This window comes from Carcharhinus amblyrhynchos, unplaced genomic scaffold, assembly GCF_965287045.1.
Source record: "Carcharhinus amblyrhynchos unplaced genomic scaffold, sCarAmb.v2.hapA scaffold_38, whole genome shotgun sequence".
NCBI classification, from domain to species: domain Eukaryota; kingdom Metazoa; phylum Chordata; class Chondrichthyes; order Carcharhiniformes; family Carcharhinidae; genus Carcharhinus; species Carcharhinus amblyrhynchos.
Genome location: NW_027649779.1, coordinates 9979773 through 9998417, shown reverse-complemented (window position 1 = coordinate 9998417; position 18645 = coordinate 9979773). Strand labels below are relative to the sequence as shown.

General features: G+C 41.7%; 12 non-coding genes and 1 gene segment (V, D, J or C); 10 read left to right on the top strand and 3 right to left on the bottom strand.

Annotated features, from left to right (window-relative positions):
* Window positions 1-1371: 1371 nt before the first annotated feature.
* trnaq-cug (transfer RNA glutamine (anticodon CUG)) lies at window positions 1372-1444 on the bottom strand. The gene has a single exon. It is a non-coding gene; the product is annotated as a tRNA-Gln (tRNA).
* Window positions 1445-2506: 1062 nt separating this feature from the next.
* On the top strand, window positions 2507-2577 carry trnag-ccc (transfer RNA glycine (anticodon CCC)). Its single transcript has one exon. It is a non-coding gene; the product is annotated as a tRNA-Gly (tRNA).
* Window positions 2578-2986: 409 nt separating this feature from the next.
* Window positions 2987-3060, top strand: trnan-guu (transfer RNA asparagine (anticodon GUU)). The gene has a single exon. It is a non-coding gene; the product is annotated as a tRNA-Asn (tRNA).
* A 1736-nt stretch (window positions 3061-4796) lies between these two features.
* Window positions 4797-4870, top strand: trnan-guu (transfer RNA asparagine (anticodon GUU)). Its single transcript has one exon. It is a non-coding gene; the product is annotated as a tRNA-Asn (tRNA).
* Window positions 4871-5443: 573 nt separating this feature from the next.
* trnae-uuc (transfer RNA glutamic acid (anticodon UUC)) lies at window positions 5444-5515 on the top strand. The gene has a single exon. It is a non-coding gene; the product is annotated as a tRNA-Glu (tRNA).
* Window positions 5516-5935: 420 nt separating this feature from the next.
* trnav-cac (transfer RNA valine (anticodon CAC)) lies at window positions 5936-6008 on the top strand. Its single transcript has one exon. It is a non-coding gene; the product is annotated as a tRNA-Val (tRNA).
* A 1281-nt stretch (window positions 6009-7289) lies between these two features.
* Window positions 7290-7361, top strand: trnae-uuc (transfer RNA glutamic acid (anticodon UUC)). The gene has a single exon. It is a non-coding gene; the product is annotated as a tRNA-Glu (tRNA).
* Window positions 7362-7767: 406 nt separating this feature from the next.
* On the top strand, window positions 7768-7840 carry trnav-cac (transfer RNA valine (anticodon CAC)). Its single transcript has one exon. It is a non-coding gene; the product is annotated as a tRNA-Val (tRNA).
* Window positions 7841-10291: 2451 nt separating this feature from the next.
* On the top strand, window positions 10292-10364 carry trnak-cuu (transfer RNA lysine (anticodon CUU)). Its single transcript has one exon. It is a non-coding gene; the product is annotated as a tRNA-Lys (tRNA).
* A 3297-nt stretch (window positions 10365-13661) lies between these two features.
* Window positions 13662-13736, bottom strand: trnan-guu (transfer RNA asparagine (anticodon GUU)). Its single transcript has one exon. It is a non-coding gene; the product is annotated as a tRNA-Asn (tRNA).
* A 441-nt stretch (window positions 13737-14177) lies between these two features.
* On the bottom strand, window positions 14178-14248 carry trnag-ccc (transfer RNA glycine (anticodon CCC)). Its single transcript has one exon. It is a non-coding gene; the product is annotated as a tRNA-Gly (tRNA).
* A 1413-nt stretch (window positions 14249-15661) lies between these two features.
* The window catches only part of LOC145362568 (Ig heavy chain C region, secreted form-like), a 29818-nt gene continuing 26834 nt past the window's right edge, over window positions 15662-18645 (top strand). The window contains 1 exon segment of the C gene segment in view: window positions 15662-15761. Within this exon segment, the coding sequence occupies window positions 15662-15761 (100 nt within the window).
* On the top strand, window positions 17847-17919 carry trnav-aac (transfer RNA valine (anticodon AAC)). Its single transcript has one exon. It is a non-coding gene; the product is annotated as a tRNA-Val (tRNA).

Here is an 18645-nt window from a genome sequence, read left to right as displayed (position 1 = left end):
AGATGTCAGAGATGGAGTGGTTAAACATAGAGCTACGGAGTCTGAAGCTCAGTTTTGGGTAAAGAAGAACGGCAGTACAAAGAACAAAGAAAATTACAGCCTAGGATCATGCCATTCGGCCCTTCAAACCTTCACTGACCATGCTGCCCCACTTAACTAAAACCCCCTATCCTTCCGGGACTATATCCCTCTATTCCCATCCTATTCATGTACTTGTCAACTGACTTAAAAGTCACAACTGCATCCTCTTCTACTATGTCTCCCCGGCAGCGAGTTCCAGGAACCCACTACTCTCTGTGCAAACAATCTGCCATATTCATCTCCTTTAAACCTTGCCCCTCGCACCTTAAAGCATGCCTTCATCGGCCCGGCCATTTTGTTCCTGAACATTATCTGAATCTCGATGTTACACCCATAGTACCTTCGCTCTGACCTCGGCCTCAAATGCTTTGTGTGAAATAAGAAATGATAAATTGTTTGATGCAATGCCAGGAATGAAACGTTCCTATTTTGACACCTGCACATATCAGCAAGTCATCCAGTCTACAGGACAATTCAATAGGTTTAGGCGCAGACTAACATAGTTCATCAACATCTGAAACATGCTAGGGTGAGGGAAGTCTGTATGATTTCAGTTTGGTGCTGAATATTATCACAAACTCGATGTTACAGTCATATTATCATTGCACTGACCTCAGCTTGAAATGCTTTCTCCAAAATCAGAAATGCGGAATTTTATGAAAAAAATGATAAAATTCTGTAAATTTTCTAAGACATGTTGAATTTTGTCCAAAATGTATTTGAGTTTAGCATTTATTTAATATCCTAATCTTATTAAACGTTTTTTTTTTCGAAAAAAATAACTTAAAATAGTCGGTTGCTCTTCTTTAGCAATCTCCTAAAATTACTTTCTCCAGAGAAGCTGAAAATATGCTTGCCAGCATTTGTCTGAATAAGTATAAAGCTATTGAATAACTTTTTCATCGAAAGTAACAAGGAATTAGTAAACACCTTTTAATGGTTTGTACTGAGCCAACCACGAGTCGAACCGGGAATCTTCTGATCCGTAGTCAGACGCGTTATCCGTTGCGCCACTGGCCCACATGTGATCATTAGGATAGTTGTTACATATTAGCTCGATGTTTCGAAAGTTTCAGGCACAAGAACTGTCAGAAAGTTTGCTTTTACTTGTGAGGAAAAGGTCCATTATTGAGATTGTCTTTATTCATTTACTACCAATCCTAATTGCCCTTGAATTGAGTAACAGCAGTTGAACAGGCTGTCAATTTTTTCTTTCGATTAGGATTTGGTGATAAACTTAAACGAAACGCCCTTCAGCCAATCCATCATCTGTATTTGCAAATTAAAACAAGGCTCATGCCGAGATTTGAACTCGGATCTCTGGATTCAGAGTCCAGAGTGCTCACCATTACACCACAGAACCCAACATATGGTGCAACTTGAAAATCGTGGATCAATACTTGTGCCAATTTGAACAGCAGGGAGAAATACCAGTCCCGTTGTACAATTATTCATATTTATATTTCCCTTGCTGGTTCCTCCTGTAAAAGCGAGTAGCCTACTTTCCACTGCATTAAATTTCACTGTAACTGACCACATTCAAACGCCAATGTTTGCATCGAATTGATATAAACCTTACTGCAGTAAATCCACTGAAGAAAATCAGCTTATCACAGCTCTGCTTTCATCACACTGGAAGCCAATGTGGAAAATATAAACAATTTCAAATCTTAACAGACAGGAAGGAGTGTGTGAGTGCGGACAATCGGCGCTGTGCACATTCCTGTAACCAGTATCTGGGAGAATCAGGTAGACGGGATGCTGGTAGTCTCGTGGTTAGGATTCATTGCTTTCAGATGTGACAGACTGGCCTCGATATATGAAGATTTAATGCATGTTTTTAACGTAAGAGTAAAAAGCTTTGGGGTTTTCCTTTATCCAACTTGGCAAGGACTTCTCATGCCTCCTCCTAGCTCGCCTAAGCCCTATTTTTTTAACTCATTCCGAGCTAACTTGTAACCCTATATAGGCGCCATCAAGTGTTGAAAGTGGAAGTTTGGCCTGGTGTCGCACTGGGTACCAGCTTTGAAGAAATGTAGCAACTTAAAGCTTTTGCAGAATTGCATGGTGCGCATTGTAGTGATATGAGTTGAGTGGAAGAGACAGTGTGCAAATGATTTGAATACGTTTTAAGCGTGTTTAGACTGATGTGGTGAAAGCAGAGGCATATTTGGGAGAATGAGACGGTGTGAGAGGGGGATTGTTGCAGAGTGCTTGTGTTTTGGAGGAAGGTTGAAAGTTTGAAATGCGGTTGTGAATGAAAGGAAGGTGTTGAACAGCATGAGAGGCTTGTGCGATATTGCGTGTGAGATTTGAGTGAGAGTTTTTGTGGGCATTTGGGGAACGAAAGGACAAAGTAAGGAAATTACAATGCTGCTGAGTGTGAAGGAAGAGAGAGCATGTGGGGGTTGCATTAGCAAGAGCAGCATTGGTGATTCAGTGGTAGAATTCTCGCTTCCCACGCGGGAGGCCCGGGTTCGATTCCGGGCCAATGCAAAGCTTCTTCTTTCTCCATTTACTCTGTATATTGAAGTGAATCTCCTGTCAAAATTGGGGGAAAACAAGGGAAATATTAAGTCTTGGAACTAAATCCTGAGGGAAATGGTTCACAATATTCAGAAGGACGTGCAGTTGTGAATGGTGTTATTGATGATTGAGTGGAATATATTGGATCTTTGGGCTACTGGTCGTTAGTTCCCTTCCTGCCTGTGATAAGAGACATGGATTCATTTTACCTGCCCGTTCATAGGAGAAACACACTCCAGCAGTGCTGCAGGATCAACGGAACTAAAGAGACTTGCATCGAATTGTAAACAGTGCGGTCATGCTGCAGTTCTGGAACAGGTTTTCAGAAATAGAATTGCGGCCAGTGACACACTAGTTTAGAATATATTTAATTACTGCTGTCTCTGTGGCGCAATTGGTCAGCGTGTTCGGCTGTTAACCAAAAGGTTGGTGGTTCGAGACTACCCAGGGACGGAATTTTGCTATTTTTCTCACTATCAGCATTCACGGGCAAACAGTTGCCTGCTTGAACTCATTGAAAAGTCTGGAACTACGAGAGAGAATTAGGCAGTGTACAAGCTGAGACATTGTATATGCCTCTGATTCTGTGTGTGCCCTTGTATTTTTCGAGTTACGAGGATCTCTATATGTCTGCTTCTGAATCTAGTGTGCCCTGCACCTCCATGTGTCCCTGAATCTGTGTATGCCCCCCCCCCCCCCCGTATCTCTGTAGGCTCCAATACCTGTGTGTGTGTGTGTGTGTGTGTGTGTCCCTGTAAATGTCTGATTCTTTGTGCCTTTTTTAAGACTAAACCGTGAAAATGTCTGAAAAACGAATTGCAGAGGGCAGCAATGTTTACCCACTAAGATTCTGAATTTGATTAACGTCTGATAACTGCATCGAATGTACAGTTTGAAGTTTCAAATAATCCCAACTTCAATCTCCAGACATTATCTCCCAATGGGAAATGAAGAACACGATTTATCTGCGGTGCCTGGTTATAAAAAGGGTGAATACGCCAGCCGAGATCCTTCTATAAACTCCAATCTCGGACAATATCGTTCAATATTCATATTCCAGTAGCCGGTTCGCAGACTCACAAGCACAAGCGCCTGCAGTCGCTGTTGCTCGCCAGCAGATGGTGGTGTTGTATCATTTTAATCACAAGGTAGTGAAGCAGGTTTGAGAAGATATTTGAGGAAAATTTTTTCCCTGTTTCCATGGAAAGGGAACAATCAGTAAAGCAATGGCATTAATATCTCTGTCAGTAACATTCACAGGGAAATTTGGCCGAAGGATAGTGAATCTAATACTTGCAATCATATTTACCTTCCGGCTAGTGAACATGTCGATTACCCGCTAATTATTGAATAACCTTACATTCTAGTGATTTAAAGATTTGTCTATTTTATCATACAGACATTATCAAATAATATTTCATTATAATTGGACACATGTCTCTTTCGCTGGATTTTCCATTCCTCGGCGCTCATTTTTTTTCCTCAGTCCGTTCAGAAATCCAGCCGAACCCTGCCTCTATGTTATGTTCTGTGTATATGTAAATATAGTTCCTTGTTATAATTTTTAACTTCAGCACAATTCGAGCCCTAACTCACTCTGATCTATAAAACAATTTCACCCACACAATTATATTGCACTTTTTAGTTATTATCCATCTATTCTTCTCACTCGCTCTTTGTTCGATTCCATCTATTAGACACATTTGATAGAAAAACAATTAGTGAGAAATTGTCTGCTTTATTAGTGATACACGGGTGTGTTCAGTAGTGCATGACATAGAGCCTAGCACAATAATATCTGAGATGGAGCCTAATGTAACGTAAGTGAACTCTTGACTAAGTAATAATAGTTCAGAGACGATGATTTGTAGCATTTATCATGGCATGTCTATATGTATTAATAAATGAAGCGGCATGTAATGTAGTGTAAACAGTTGCAAAGTCTATTGCAATAATGATTCAAATGAGTCAAACGCAGTATATAAAGAGACATGGCCTAGTGCATTACTGTACAAGACTGCACCAAATGTGTGATTGTAGTGAACACTGCCATGAACAGTCATAAATGAGACAAGGTTAATTGTAGCCCTGATAGAAGCAAAGCCCAGTGCATTAATAATAAAATTAAGCTTCAGATTGCGTGATCATTGGTCCCAAACTGGTTTAGAATATATTTAGTGCCTGTCTTAGTCTCTGTGGCGCAATTGGTCAGCGCGTTCGGCTGTTAACTGAAAGGTTGGTGGTTCGAGACCACCTAGGGACGGAATTTTGCTATTTTTCTCACCATCAGCATTCACGGGTAAACAGTTGCCTGTTGGCAATGGGTCCGTGGTGCCAATAAAAAATAGCTGTGAATTGTTCCCGGCTGTACTGTTATCTGGTATTACCAACATTATTTAATGACGATTGACTTCAAACATATTACATATAACATTATATATACATATATATATACCTGTACACCATTACATATATATATATCATATATATGCAGTATATATAATATATATGTGTAATTATACCTTTAAACATAAAAAGAACAATTGAAAAATGAACTTGTGGCTGAGCATTTGTTCCAATTCCATATTCCTGTTTCCATTCATTCCTGGAATGATCATAAATCTGTCTAACCCAAACTGAAATGTGTTCAATGATGGAGCATCAACACCCTCTGGAGTAGAGAATTCCCAAGATTCACCAGCCTTTGAGTGAAGCAATTTCTCCTCATCTCAGTCCTAAATCATCAGCGCCTTATCCTGAGATTGTGTTCCCGTGCAGAAATAAAACAAAAGGCAGGTGGCGCATGGATAAATTAATATGTTAAAATCAGCCAGCTTCCCTGGTGGTCTAGTGGTTAGGATTCGGCGCTTTCACCGCCGTGGCCCGGGTTCGATTCCCGGTCAGGGAATGTAGATTTATTGCTGCACAACAATCCTGCGTTACTTCCCGGTCTGCACCAGTTCTGTCCGAATCAGTATCAGGGAGATTTCTTCTTTAGCATCTGAATTGCGAATGTCACATTTAAAGAACAAAGAAAAAAGGGAGCGACAGGTTACAAAGCGGTGATGATACAAATGCTGAGATTATTCGAAGAAAGATAAAAATGATGCATCAATGATTGGGTAGAAATCAATGATCCCTTAGATATTTGCGAGACGAACGCTTTTAAATTTTGCTTTTCGGGATAAGTTGTACAATCAGATTGAAAGTAACGGTTATCTTCCTGAATTCAGTGACATGGGCTCTCAGTCTAACCATCGGAACCTGCAGCAACACAGCGTAGTTGAACATTGCAGACAGGCTGATTTGCTCCACTAGTTTACCACTTGTTTCTGTAGTGTAGTGATTATCACGTTCGCTTCACACGCGAAAGATTCCCGGTTCGAAACCGGGCAGAAACAATTATTAAGCTTGCTTATGTCGGGGAAGGGAAATTATTTGGTTTCAGTTTGTTGCTGCACATTATCCGAACCTCGATGTTAAAGACATGTTATCATTTCTCTGATTTCATCCTCAAATACTTTCTGTGAAATAAGGTGCACTGACGGGGAAGTTCGATTTTGACACCGAGAATTTATTCGCATCTCGTTCAGTCTCCAACAGAATTTAATGGGTTTATAGGTGCAGACGAATATGGTTAATCACCATCAGAAATTTCTGATAGTAGCGTGTGCTCAAACAGACGGATACAAGTAATACTGTAAGTGAACTAGAGGAAAAGGCGGACATTTCACAGAAGAATCACATGACGAAAACGACACTGCACACACTCCTGCATTCAATCTTACAAAAGTAGCAAGGATCAAAGTTTAAACGAATTTCGCTCGCGTTGGGATTCGAACCCACACCGCCACGGCGATTGGAGCCTTAGACCACTCGGCCACACAACCACATTGACATATGTGACAATCATATTGTTTAATAGAAATGTCACTGAAATTCGTTTAAAGAAATGGAGTTGGGAAAGGCCATCGGGAGGATTGAGCCTGATCCTTCTCTGAATCAGGTCAGCCTGAACTGTGTAACAAACAGAAATCATCTCACTTTAGAAACACAATGAGCTGCATTGAAGGGACTGCATCATTTCAACTGTCCTTAAGCTCGTCGTTTCTTAATTTCCTGTTGCTCTGTTTTTTGAAGGGAAGTAGTGGGGGCGTGGAGATGGCCTTCGTGTGATATTCGTCTCCATCGAGTATAGACTGAAGGCTCCGAAGATGATGTCACAGCTTCTGAACTCTGGGGACTTACTGGGGGTGGGAGAACACTCTGACTGCCGGGTCCCGGAGTAACAAGGTAACACTGAGCTGGTGATGGCGGAACCCGGGTGTTCCAATGGTGCAACGCCATCGTTTTCACCACCATGGGCTCGATGACAGGTGTCGAGTGTGGAAATAAGCAGAGTATGTTTTTATAATGAGAAACCTGCCTATTGTGTGACGGAAGAGAACGAAGAGAAAGGCTAAAATGATGATGATCCGCTGATTGGAAAAGTCACTGTCAGCTTCCTTGTTGGATCAGTGGTTTGGATTCTACACTGTGGCCACAAGTTTATATCACTTGTGTGTGATATAATCATGACAATGTGAAGGAGAAACTTGTATTTGATGAATAAAAAGACAGAAACAAAACAAAATGCAGGTGGTTCATGGATAAATTAATATTTTATAGAGTATTTACCAGCTTCCCTGGTGGTCTAGTGGTTAGGATTCGGTGCTTTCACCGCCGCGGCCCGGGTTCGATTCCTGGTCAGGGAATGTAGATTTATTGCTGTATAACAATCCTGTGTTACTTCCCGGTCTGTACCAGTTCTGTCGGAATCAGTATCAGGGGGATTTCCTCTTTAGTATCTGAATTGGAAATGTCAGATTTAAAGAACAAAGAAATAAGGGAGCGACAGGATACAAAATGCGGATGATTATTGGAAGAAAGATGAAAATGATGCATTAATGAATGGGCAGAAATCATTGCTCCCTTAGATATTTGCCAGACGAACGCTTTTAAATGTTGATGTTGGGGATAATTTGTACAATCAGATTGAAAATAATGGTTATCTTCCTGAATTCAGTGACATGGGCTCTCAGTCTGACCATCGGAACCTGCAGCGACACAGCGCAGTTGAACATTGCAGACAGGCAGATTCGCTCCACCCAGTTTCACGCTGTTTCTGTAGTGTAGTGGTTATCATACTCGCCTCACACGCGAAAGGTCTCCGGTTCGAATCCGGGCAGAAACTTTTATTAACCTTTCTCATGTCGGGTCAGGGAAAATTGTTTGATTTCAGTTTGTTGCTCAACATGATCCAAACCTCGATGTTCAATACATGTTATCGTTACTCTGATTTCACCCTCAAATGTTTTCTGTGAAATAAAGTGCACTGACGGGGAAGTTCGATTTTGACGCCGAGCATTTATTCGCATTTCGTTCAGTCTCCAACAGAATTTAATGGGTTTATAGGTGCAGACTAATATGGTTAATCACCAACTGAAATATCTGATAGTAGTGTGTGCTCAAACAGACAAATGCAAGTGATACTCGAAGTGTTTGCAGTCTCGATGTTGTGTTACTTGTTATAATTCACACTCAGTTACTGGTTTGAAAAGAATCATATTGAACTCGGAAACTTAACTCTCTGTCTTGCTCCACATTTGTTTCAAGCCCTGCTGAGAAATTCCAGTCCTTTCTGTTTTTATTCTAACATGAATCATAGGAGGAGGAGCAGCCCACTCGGTCCATCGAGATTTCCACCATTCAATACCATCATGGCTGATCTTGGGAGACAACTTAGTTTCTGCAACAGCTCCCCAGATCCCTGAATTCTCCAAGAGATCAGAAACCTGCTTATCACAACTTTAAATGTGCTCGATGATGGGACATACATCACTGTCAGGTATAGAGAATGCCAAAGATTCTCATCCTTTGAGTGAAGTAATTTCTCCTTATCTTAGCCCTAAATGACCAGCCGGTGATCTCTGCAGCAGGGGGTTAGATTCCCGACCAGCAGAGAAAAAGAAAATCTCTCAGCCTCCATCCTATCAAACCGAATCAAAACAGTGTAAGTTTAAAGAGATCATCTCTTATTGTTCTAAACTCCAGAGAATTTCATCACAGGACAACTCACTGACCCCAGGGAACAATCTGGTGAACCTTTTTTTTACCGTTAGTAATGCAAAGCATAAACATTTTTAAATGTGACTGTCACACCTGCGCAGAATATTCAACCTGGTTTCAACAAAACCTGGTGTAGCAGCAGAAACACCTCATTATTTTTTTTAAATTCCAGTCTGCCGGCAATGAGAACAAAATATAATTCCCCTTCCAATTATCTGCTGCACCTACATGCTAACTTTATGCATTCCTTGTACAAACGCGCATCTATTCTATTCTTAGTATAAACATTTATATGTTTCAGCTCGTCAAATATGTTCTGGTTTTTCTATTTTTTTTCACGAAAAAGAACATCGTTTTGCTTTCCAAAATTGCACCTGATCTGCCCCTCCAGTCATAAGAACACTCTGTTTCACCTCCTATTACGGTCTGGCTTTTTACTACAGTTCATATTAGCTAAACTTTGGGTGGGAGCTCCAGTGAGAATTGAACCCTCGAACACCTAGGTGTATAAGGCCAGTGTTCTAACCAAATGCTGCTAGCCCCTTGCGACTAAAGTAGCATTATCGGTGGATTGAGGAGCAGGATGGGGTTTGAGGTGGGGGATTTTTGATGAATGTGGAAATGTCTGAGGTGGAGAGCAGAAAGTTAAAAGACGCAACTTGAAAGCGACATGATTTGACATGTGTGCTGTGTGTGTATCTGACATGTATGTTGTGTATCTGACATGTATGTTCTTCAGAGTTTATCGTTAGTGTTACATCTCTGACTTCTCCAGCTCCGATGCCAGTTCATCCAGCCGGAAGATTTAGATGTTGTTCCCTTCACAGACGCTGTGAGGCGATTGATTTCTGTGTTTCTCCTGAGAGGAGAGATTCAGTGGGATGAGTCTGTTCGCTCTGGAGTTTAGAATAATCAGAGATGATCTTATTGAAACATCTGAAACTGGGAAACAGTGTGACATGAAAATCTTGAGAAGGTTTTTCCCCGGCCCCTCCCCTGGCTAAATTATTACGAACAAAAAAAAGAAGGTGAATGATGTAAGAGGAGTTTGGAATGTTTGGGAAAGGTGAAGCTAAGAATTGAAAGATGTGATTGATGTAATTGATGATTGAGAGGGATGGATAGAAACTTTGGGGATTCTGTCTCAGAAAGGACAGCAGGACGAGAGGGCATAGCCTCAAAATAAGGGGGGGGGGGGGTGCTGCAGTTTAGAACGGAGTTGAGGAGGAACTTCTTCACTCAAAGGGTGGTGAATCTCTGGAATTCTCTGCCCGTTGATGTGGTGGAGGCTACCTCGCTAAATATATTTAAGACACGGGTAGATAGGTTTTTGGTAGGCAAGGGGATTAAGGCTTATGGGGAGAAAGCGGGAAAGTGGAACTGAGCCACTTCAGATCAGCCATGATCTTATTGAATGGCGGGGCAGGCTCGAGGGGCTAGATGGCCTACTCCTGCTCCTATTTCTTATGTTCTTATGATTCATTGTAAACTGAAATCTGAACAAACTGAGACACCAAATGGAAAAGCCATATTTTCTCCATGCATTTCAGGTTAAGGAAAGGATGCTAGGGTATGTACCCGGCTAGCTCAGTCGGTAAAGCCTGAGACTCTTAATCTCAGGGTCATGGGTTCGAGCCCCACGTTGGGTGTTAATATTTTTTAGACTTTGCCTCATTCCTGGGTGAATTACAGATCTCTGTTCCCCCAGAAGTGTCACGGCTCAAACTGAGTCCCTCTCTCCTTTCTACCTTGTTCATCTCACAGCTGTGAATGAAAACTGCCTCCAGATCACTGGAAGGCGGTGAGTTTAGCGCTGAACTCAGCGAGAGATTTTGTTCTCATTTATTATGAGTTTAAAACCCAGATCTGCGAGATTGTGTCAGTGGAAACAACAATCATCTCCATTGTAATTCAATCACTCCAGCCTTCCATCCTATCAAAAGACTATTTGTTCTTCCCTCCTCTCTCTCTCTATTTTCTTTGACTTGTACTTGTTTGTAAACTATTAAAGCATCCATTTCTTCCAGTTAGGGTCAAAGGTCAGCAACCTGTATCATTCCCTCTCTTTCCCTCCACAGAAGCTGTTGAAACTGATGAATCTTCCAACATTTTCCGTTTTGAGGTGGGATTTGCAGCAACTACAATTCCTTCTTTTGGATCACAGTGGATCACTTTTCTCTGACTGAACCATAACTGTCTCAATAGTTAAAGGACTGAGGTTTTAAATAATAAGAGCCCCGAATATGTCACTCTTTCTGACATGAAATGAAACAAAATGAAAATTATTAATTATTTCATAAAATGCTGCTAACACAATATAGATTTCATTGTCAGCATTTGTTGTCCATCCCTATTTCCCACTGAACTAACTATTTTGTTGGGCCTTTTCAGAGGGCAGTTTAGACTCAATTACATTGTCTTACATTCTCTCTCCAGAGATGCCGTCATGCCTGGTGAGATTTTCCAGCATTTTAAGTTGTTCTTTTAAGTTTCAGCATCTGTTGTAATTTGCTGTGGGCTGAAGGAGTCATTCCTGTTCTATCAAAACATGAGTTTCTTTTTCCTCGACAAACCTTTCTTGACAATTTGAAAAACATTGCAATGTATCGGCCAGATTAAGGCTCTACTCGCACTTTACCTGGTGGTCTAGTGGTTAGGATTCGGCGCTCTCACCACCGCGGCGCGGGTTCAATTCCCGGTTAGGGAATGTAGACTTCATTGCTGCCGACCAGCACAAGATGTCGCAGGGTCTGAAATCCCTTTCTGATGGAAAACAGGAGTGATCATTGTGTCAGTTTGAACTACCTGGTGAAACAAATTAAACCCATTGGCCCAATCCCAGCAATTTATATTTACATTCCCCTTGCTGCTTCCTCCTGTCAAAATGAATAATACATTCTACTCCACTACATTTCACTGTAGCTCACCACATTCAAAGATCATTCGTAGCCTCTGACTCTTCTATAGCTTCTTGTGGGAAATCTGCTGAACAACATGAGCTTTTCACAGTTCTGCTGTGATATCTGAGATTTGTACCTCATTGATCATCATTACCGTCTCCATTGCTTCATCCCAGGTCACTGTCACTACAGATATAGTCACACAGTCATTCTATCATCTGCAGTAAATGATATCCCCTTCCTTTGCTTTCAGGTACATTCACCTCCAGAAACTGATTACATGGTGAGTATAATGTTCTGTTTAGCTGACAGTTTATCATCAATCCTGTTCCAGAATGGAGTAGCACCGTGTCAAAGTGGGTGGGAGTTGGTGACTCCACCAGTTCTGAAACCTCACTGAACCCCCGCGTATTTAGCCCCGCCCTCTCCCCCTCCATCGCTCCAACTCATTGATAAATGTCACTATTAAAACTAATGATGGTGAACTGAAGACGTGGAATCGAGATTAATAAATGGTGTTGGGAAGCGGCCGGGGGTGGGGGTGTGGAGTTTGTGGAGGGTGGAGGTGGAGGGGGGGAGGGAGGCGCTGGGGGCGTGGAGTGAGGGGGTGGAGCGGTGCGGAGGGCATGGGAAATTATGATGGATACTGAGATGATAATGTCCAAGAAATACTAGCCCCAAACTCCCATTGAATTACTTTCAGATTCAGATTGCAGCTCGGAACAGAAAATTGGATTGTCTGCGATTACACTTAATAAAATCCCGTGTCAGCATTCGACAGTGAGATTGGTATAATGAGCTAATAACGCAAATCAGTGCACAGTTAGTCATTTTGAGACTCTCATGCAATTTACAGTGTGTGTTATAGATCAGAGTGAGTTAGAGCTCGAATTGTGCTGAATTAAACATTATAACAAGCAACTACATTTTAAATATACACAGAACGCAATATAGAGGCAAGGTTCGGCTGGATTTCTAAACGGACGAAGGAAAAAAAAATGAGCGCCAAGGAAAAGAAAATCCAGCGAAAAGTAGATATGTGTCCAATTATAATGAAATATTATTTGATAATGTCTGGATGAGAGAATAGACAAATCTTTAAATCACTAAAATGCAAGGTTACACGATAATTAGCTTGTAATCGACATGTTCACTAGCCGGAAGGCAAGTATTAAATTCGCTATCCTTGGCCAGATTTCCCTGTGAATGTTACTCACAGAGATATTAACGCCCTTGCATAACTAATTGTTCCCTTTCCATGGAAACAGGGAAATAATTATTCCTCAAACCTGCTGCACTAACCTCGTGATTAAAGTGATACAACACCACCATCTGCTGGCGGACCACTGTAACTGCAGGCGCTGGTGCTTGTGAGCCTGCGAACCGGTTACTGAAATATGAATATTGAACGATATTGTCCGAGATTGGAGTTTATAGAAGGCTTTCGGCTGGCGTGTTCGCCCTTTTTATAACCAGACACCGCAGATAAATCGTGTTCTTCATTTCCCATTGGGAGATAATGTCTGGAGATTGAAGTTGGGATTATTTGAAACTTCAAATTGTACATTCGAAGCAGTTTTCAGACGGTAATCAAATTCAGAATCTTAGTGGGTAAACATTGCTGCCCTCTGCAATTCGTTTGTCAGACATTTTCACGGTTTAGTCTTTAAAAAGGCACAACGAATCAGACATTTACAGGGAGACACACACACACACACACACACACACACACACACACACACACACACACACACACACACACACACAGGTATTGGAGCCTACAGAGAAACAGGGGGGCATACACAGATTCAGGGACACATATAGATGTAGGGGCACACTAGATTCAGATACACCAAGATTCAGGCGCAGATATATAGAGATCCTCGTAACTCGAAAGATGCAAGGGCACACACAGAATCAGAGGTATATACAATGTCTCAGCTTGTACACTACCAAATTTTCTCTCGTAGTTCCAAACTTTTCAATGAGTTGAAGCAGGCAATTGTTTACCCGTGAATGCTGATAGTGAGAAAAATAGCAAAAAACCGTCCCTGGGTGGTCTCGAACCACCAACCTTTGCGGTTAACAGCCGAACGCGCTGACCAATTGCGCCACAGATACTGAAGCAACAACAGTTAAATATATTTTAAACTAGTGTGTGAATGACCACAATTCTATTTCTGAAAACCTGTTCCAGAACTGCAGCATGACCGCACTGTTTACAATTCTATACAAGTCTCTTTAGTCCCGTTGATCCAGCAGCACTGCTGTAGTGTGTTTCTCCTATGAACGGGCAGGTAAAATGAATCCATGTCTCTTATCACAGGCAGGAATTCAACGGGAGGGAAGGGAAGGGAACTGAACTGACCACCAGTAGCCCAAAGATCCAATACTTTCCACTCAATCATCAATAACACCATTCACAACTGCACCTCCTTCCGAATATTGTGATCCATTTCCCTCAGGATTTAATTCCAAGACTTAATATTTCCCTTGTTTTCCCCCAAATTTTGGCAGGAGATTCGCTTCAATGTGCAGGGTGAACGGAGAAAGAAGAAGCTTTGCATTGGCCGGGAATCGAACCCGGGTCTCCCGCGTGGGAAGCGAGAATTCTACCACTGAACCACCAATGCTGCTCTTGGCACTATATCCCCGCATGCTCTCTCTTCCTTCATACTAAGCAGCAGTTACAGTTTTCTTACTTTGTCCTTTCATTCCCCAAATGCACACAAATGCTCTCACTCAAATCTCACACGCAACATCGCACAAGCCTCTCATGCTGTTCAACACCTTCCTTTCATTCACAGCCGCATCTCAAACTTTCAACCTTCCTCCAAAACACAAACACTCTGCAACAGTCCCCCTCTCACACCGCCTCATTCTCCTAAATACGCCTCTGCTTTCACCACATCAGTCTAAACACGCTTAAAACTTGTTCAAATCATTTGCACACTGTCTCTTCCACTCAACTCATATCACTACAATACGCATCATGCCATTCTGCAAAAGCTTTAAGTTGCTACATTTCTTCAAAGCTGGTACCCAGTGCGACACCAGGGCAAACTTCCACTTTCAACACTTGATGGCACCTTTATAGGGTTACAAGTTAACTCGGAATGAGTTAAAAAATAGGGCTTAGGAGAGCTAGTAGGGGGCACGAGAAGTCCTTGGCAAGTCGGATAAAGGAAAACCCCAAAGATTTTTACTCTTACGTTAAAAATGCATTAAATCTTCCTATATCGAGGCCAGTCTGCGACATCTGAAAGCAATGAATCCTAACCACGAGACCACCAGGATCCCATCTGCCTGATTCTCCCAGATACTGGTTACAGGAATGTGCACAGCGCCAATTGTCCGCACTCACACACTCCTTCCTGTCTGTTAAGATTTGAAATTGTTTATATTTTTCACATTGGCTTCCAGTGTGATGAAAGCAGAGCTGTTATAAGCTGATGTTGTTCAGTGGATTTACTGCAGTAAGGTTTATGTGAGTTCGATGCAAACATTGGTGTTTGAATGTGGTCAGTTACAGTGAAATTTAATGCAGTGGAAAGTAGCCTACTCATTTTTACAGGAGGAACCAGCAAGGGAAATATAAATATGAATAATTGTACAACGGGACTGATATTTCTCCCTGCTGTTCAAATTGGCACAAGTATTGATCCACGATTTTCAGGTTGGTCCCTCGTGTTGGGATCCGTGGTGTAATGGTGAGCACTCTGGACTCCGCATCTAGCGATCCGAGTTCAAATTTTGGTGAAACCTTGTTTTAATTTGCAAATACAGATCACCGATTGGCTGAAGGGTTTTTCATTTAAATTTATCACCAAGTCCTCATCGAGAGGAGAATTTGCCAGCCCGCTCAACTGCTGTTACTCAATTCAAGGGCAATTCGGGATGATAGGAAATGAATAAAGACAATCTCAATAATGGACATTTTCCTCACAAGTAATCGCAAACATTTTGACAGTTTCTGCCTGAAACTTTCGATACGTCGAGCTAATATGTAACAACTATCCCACAGTCACATGTGGGCCAGTGGCGCAATGGATAACGCGTCTGACTACGGATCAAAAGATTCCTGGTTGACTCAGTGCAAAGTTTTAAAAGGTGTTCACAAATTCCTTGTTACTTTCGATGAAAAAAGTATGTAATAGCTTCGTACTTATTCAGACAAATGCTGGCAAGCATATTTTCATCTTCTCTGGGGAAAGTAATGTTAGGAAATTGCTAATGAACAGCAACCGACTATTTTAAGGTTTTTTTTCGGTTGAAAAATCATTTAATAAGATTAGGATATTAAATAAATGCTAACCTCAAATACATTTTGGACAAAATTCAACATGTCTTCGAGAATTTACACTACTTTATCAATTTTTTCATAAAATTCAGCATGTATGATTTTGGAGAAAGCTTTTGAAGCTGAGGTCAGTGCAAAGATAATATGACTGTAACAGCGAGCTTCTGATAATATTCAGCACCAAACTGAAATCATACAGACTTCCCTCACCCTAGCACGTTTCAGATGTTGATGAACTATGTTAGTCTGTACCTAAACCTATTAAATTGTCTTGTAGACTGGATGGCTTGCTGAAATGTGCAGGTGTCAAAATAGGAAGTTTCTTTCCTGGCAATGCATCAAACAATTTATCATTTCTTATTTGACACAAAGCATTTGAGGCCGAGGCCAGAGCGAAGGTACTATGGGTGTAACATCGAGATTCAGATAATGTTCAGCAACAAAATGCCCCGGCCGATGGAGGCATGCTTTAGGGTGTGAGGGGCAAGGTTTAAAGGAGATGTTCATGGAATGTTTGAAGGGCCGAAGGGCATGTTCCTGGGCTGTAATGTTCTTTGCTCTTTGTACTGTCATTTTTCTTTTCCCAAAACTGAGTTTCAAACTCTGTAGCTCTATATTTAACCACTCCATCTCTGATATCTTCTCCACTCACACAACCCTATGAGATGTCTGTACTGATCTTATTGTGGCATCATGAGCGTTCCACATACAATATGACTTGTATCTATAAATTCTCATATTGAACATTTCAATTGAAATTTCAAGGCAAGCAGAGCCTTTTAAGCAGAATGGTCCAGATTCCCAACCCCTTTAATGTGAACAAGTTGTTTCTGATTTCACTACAGAGGCTGCCTATTAAACAATGACTGAACACAGGGGGTGAATGTGAGAAGCTGAACTTTCCAGTTGAAGAGGTTCCCGGTGTCTCTGAGCAGCTGAACTGGGGAAGCCTTTGGGCAGAGACTGAGCTGCTGCTATTTCTCTTCCTGACCACCAGAGGCCGCAGTAACTCGACCGGACGCTGCTCCTCCCAGTATCACTTCTTGCCCACTCCTGCCCGGCCGCTGCTCGTTGGCGGAACATCCGGGTCATGTAGAGAGGCGGGGCCAGCCGCCATATTGCCGTGACGTCACCATCAGCCCCTCCCCCCGTCGAGGAAAAAGCGACAGTTCAGAAATGTAGAAAGTGAGAGAAATTCCCACCCGGAAATCCCGCCCGGAGCGGAATTAAAATTAAATAATATTCATATTTTTATAAAGAGGCATGTGGCGGAACTGCGCATGTGCTGTAGTATTTTCCCAGAGAGCACCGCGCGGGTGTGATTGAAAAACAGACGCAATAAAAAAAATGTTCCCGAATGGAGAAGGAACCGAAAGTCTGACGGGTGAGGATGTGAATAATAGTCATCAAGATTCAACATATTAAAAGATTAAAAGGTAACTGCCTGGGCGCATGTGCAGGAGGGGAATTCCCCCAGAGTGCTCTGAAACTAAATATTGAAACATATACAGAGTATAATTGTGCAATGAGCATTGACAAGATGTCATCTGGACTCGAAATGTCAGCCCCTTTCACTCCTTATAGTTGCTGCCAGTCTTTGTGAGACTTGCCAGAATTTTCCCTTTTCGTTTCCGATTCCAGCATCCGCAGTAATTTGCTTTTATTACTGAGTATAATGGATTGAGATTATTCGAAGGAAGATGGAAATGACGCATTAATGAATTAGCAGAAATCATTGCTCCTTTCGATATTTTCGACACTGACACTTTTCAGTTTTGATGTTGGGGATAAGTTGTACAATCAGATTGAAAGTAACAGTTATCTTCCTGAATTCAGTGACGTGGGCTCTCAGTCTAACCATCGGAACCTGCAGCAACACAGCGCAGTTGAACATTGCAGACAAGCAGATTTGCGGTTGTGTATTTCAAGCTGTTTCTGTAGTGTAGTGGTTATCACGTTCGCCTAACACGCGAAAAGTCCCCGGTTTGAAACCGCGCAGGAACATTTAGTCAAATTTTAGCTTTCTGATGTCTGCTTTGGAGCATTCCTTGATTTCAGTTTGTTGTTCAACATTATCCGAACCTCGATGTTAAAGGCATGTTTTCATTGCTCTGATATCACTCTCAAATGTCTGCTGGAAAATAATAAACTCCTTTTTGACGCACTGACAGGAAAGTTCGATTTTGACACCGAGCACTTATTCCCATCCTGTTCAGTCTCCAACAGAATTTAATGGGTTTCTAGGTGCAGACTCATATGGTTAATCACCATCTGAAATATCTGATAGTACTGTGTGCTCAAAAAGACAGATACAAGTGATACTGTAAGTGAACTAGTGGAAATGGCGGACATTTCACAGAAGAATCTTTTTAATGGCTTTTCATCATTAAGAAACAGGAAAAGCCACTCAGACAGATGAGGGAATCGATGCTCAGTTCGGATCTACTGGACTTTCTTGTGAAGGGCCGGATTTTATGCGCCTGAATGTTTCACACCCATAGTGAAAAAAGCTCAAGTGTGAACAACAGACAGTTCTTGATTCCCCTCCAGTGAAATGTAGTTGACTTTGTGTAAAAGCTGACGACAGCCAATCTGAAAATTGTGATCTGTATTACCCGGAGATGTTATTCGTTCTGTTGGTCAGTTATGTTTTCAATTCAGTGATGATCAATATCCCTTGAAAGTTATTTGCTTTTGTTTGAAAGCTGACTGTGGTCAATTTCAAAATAA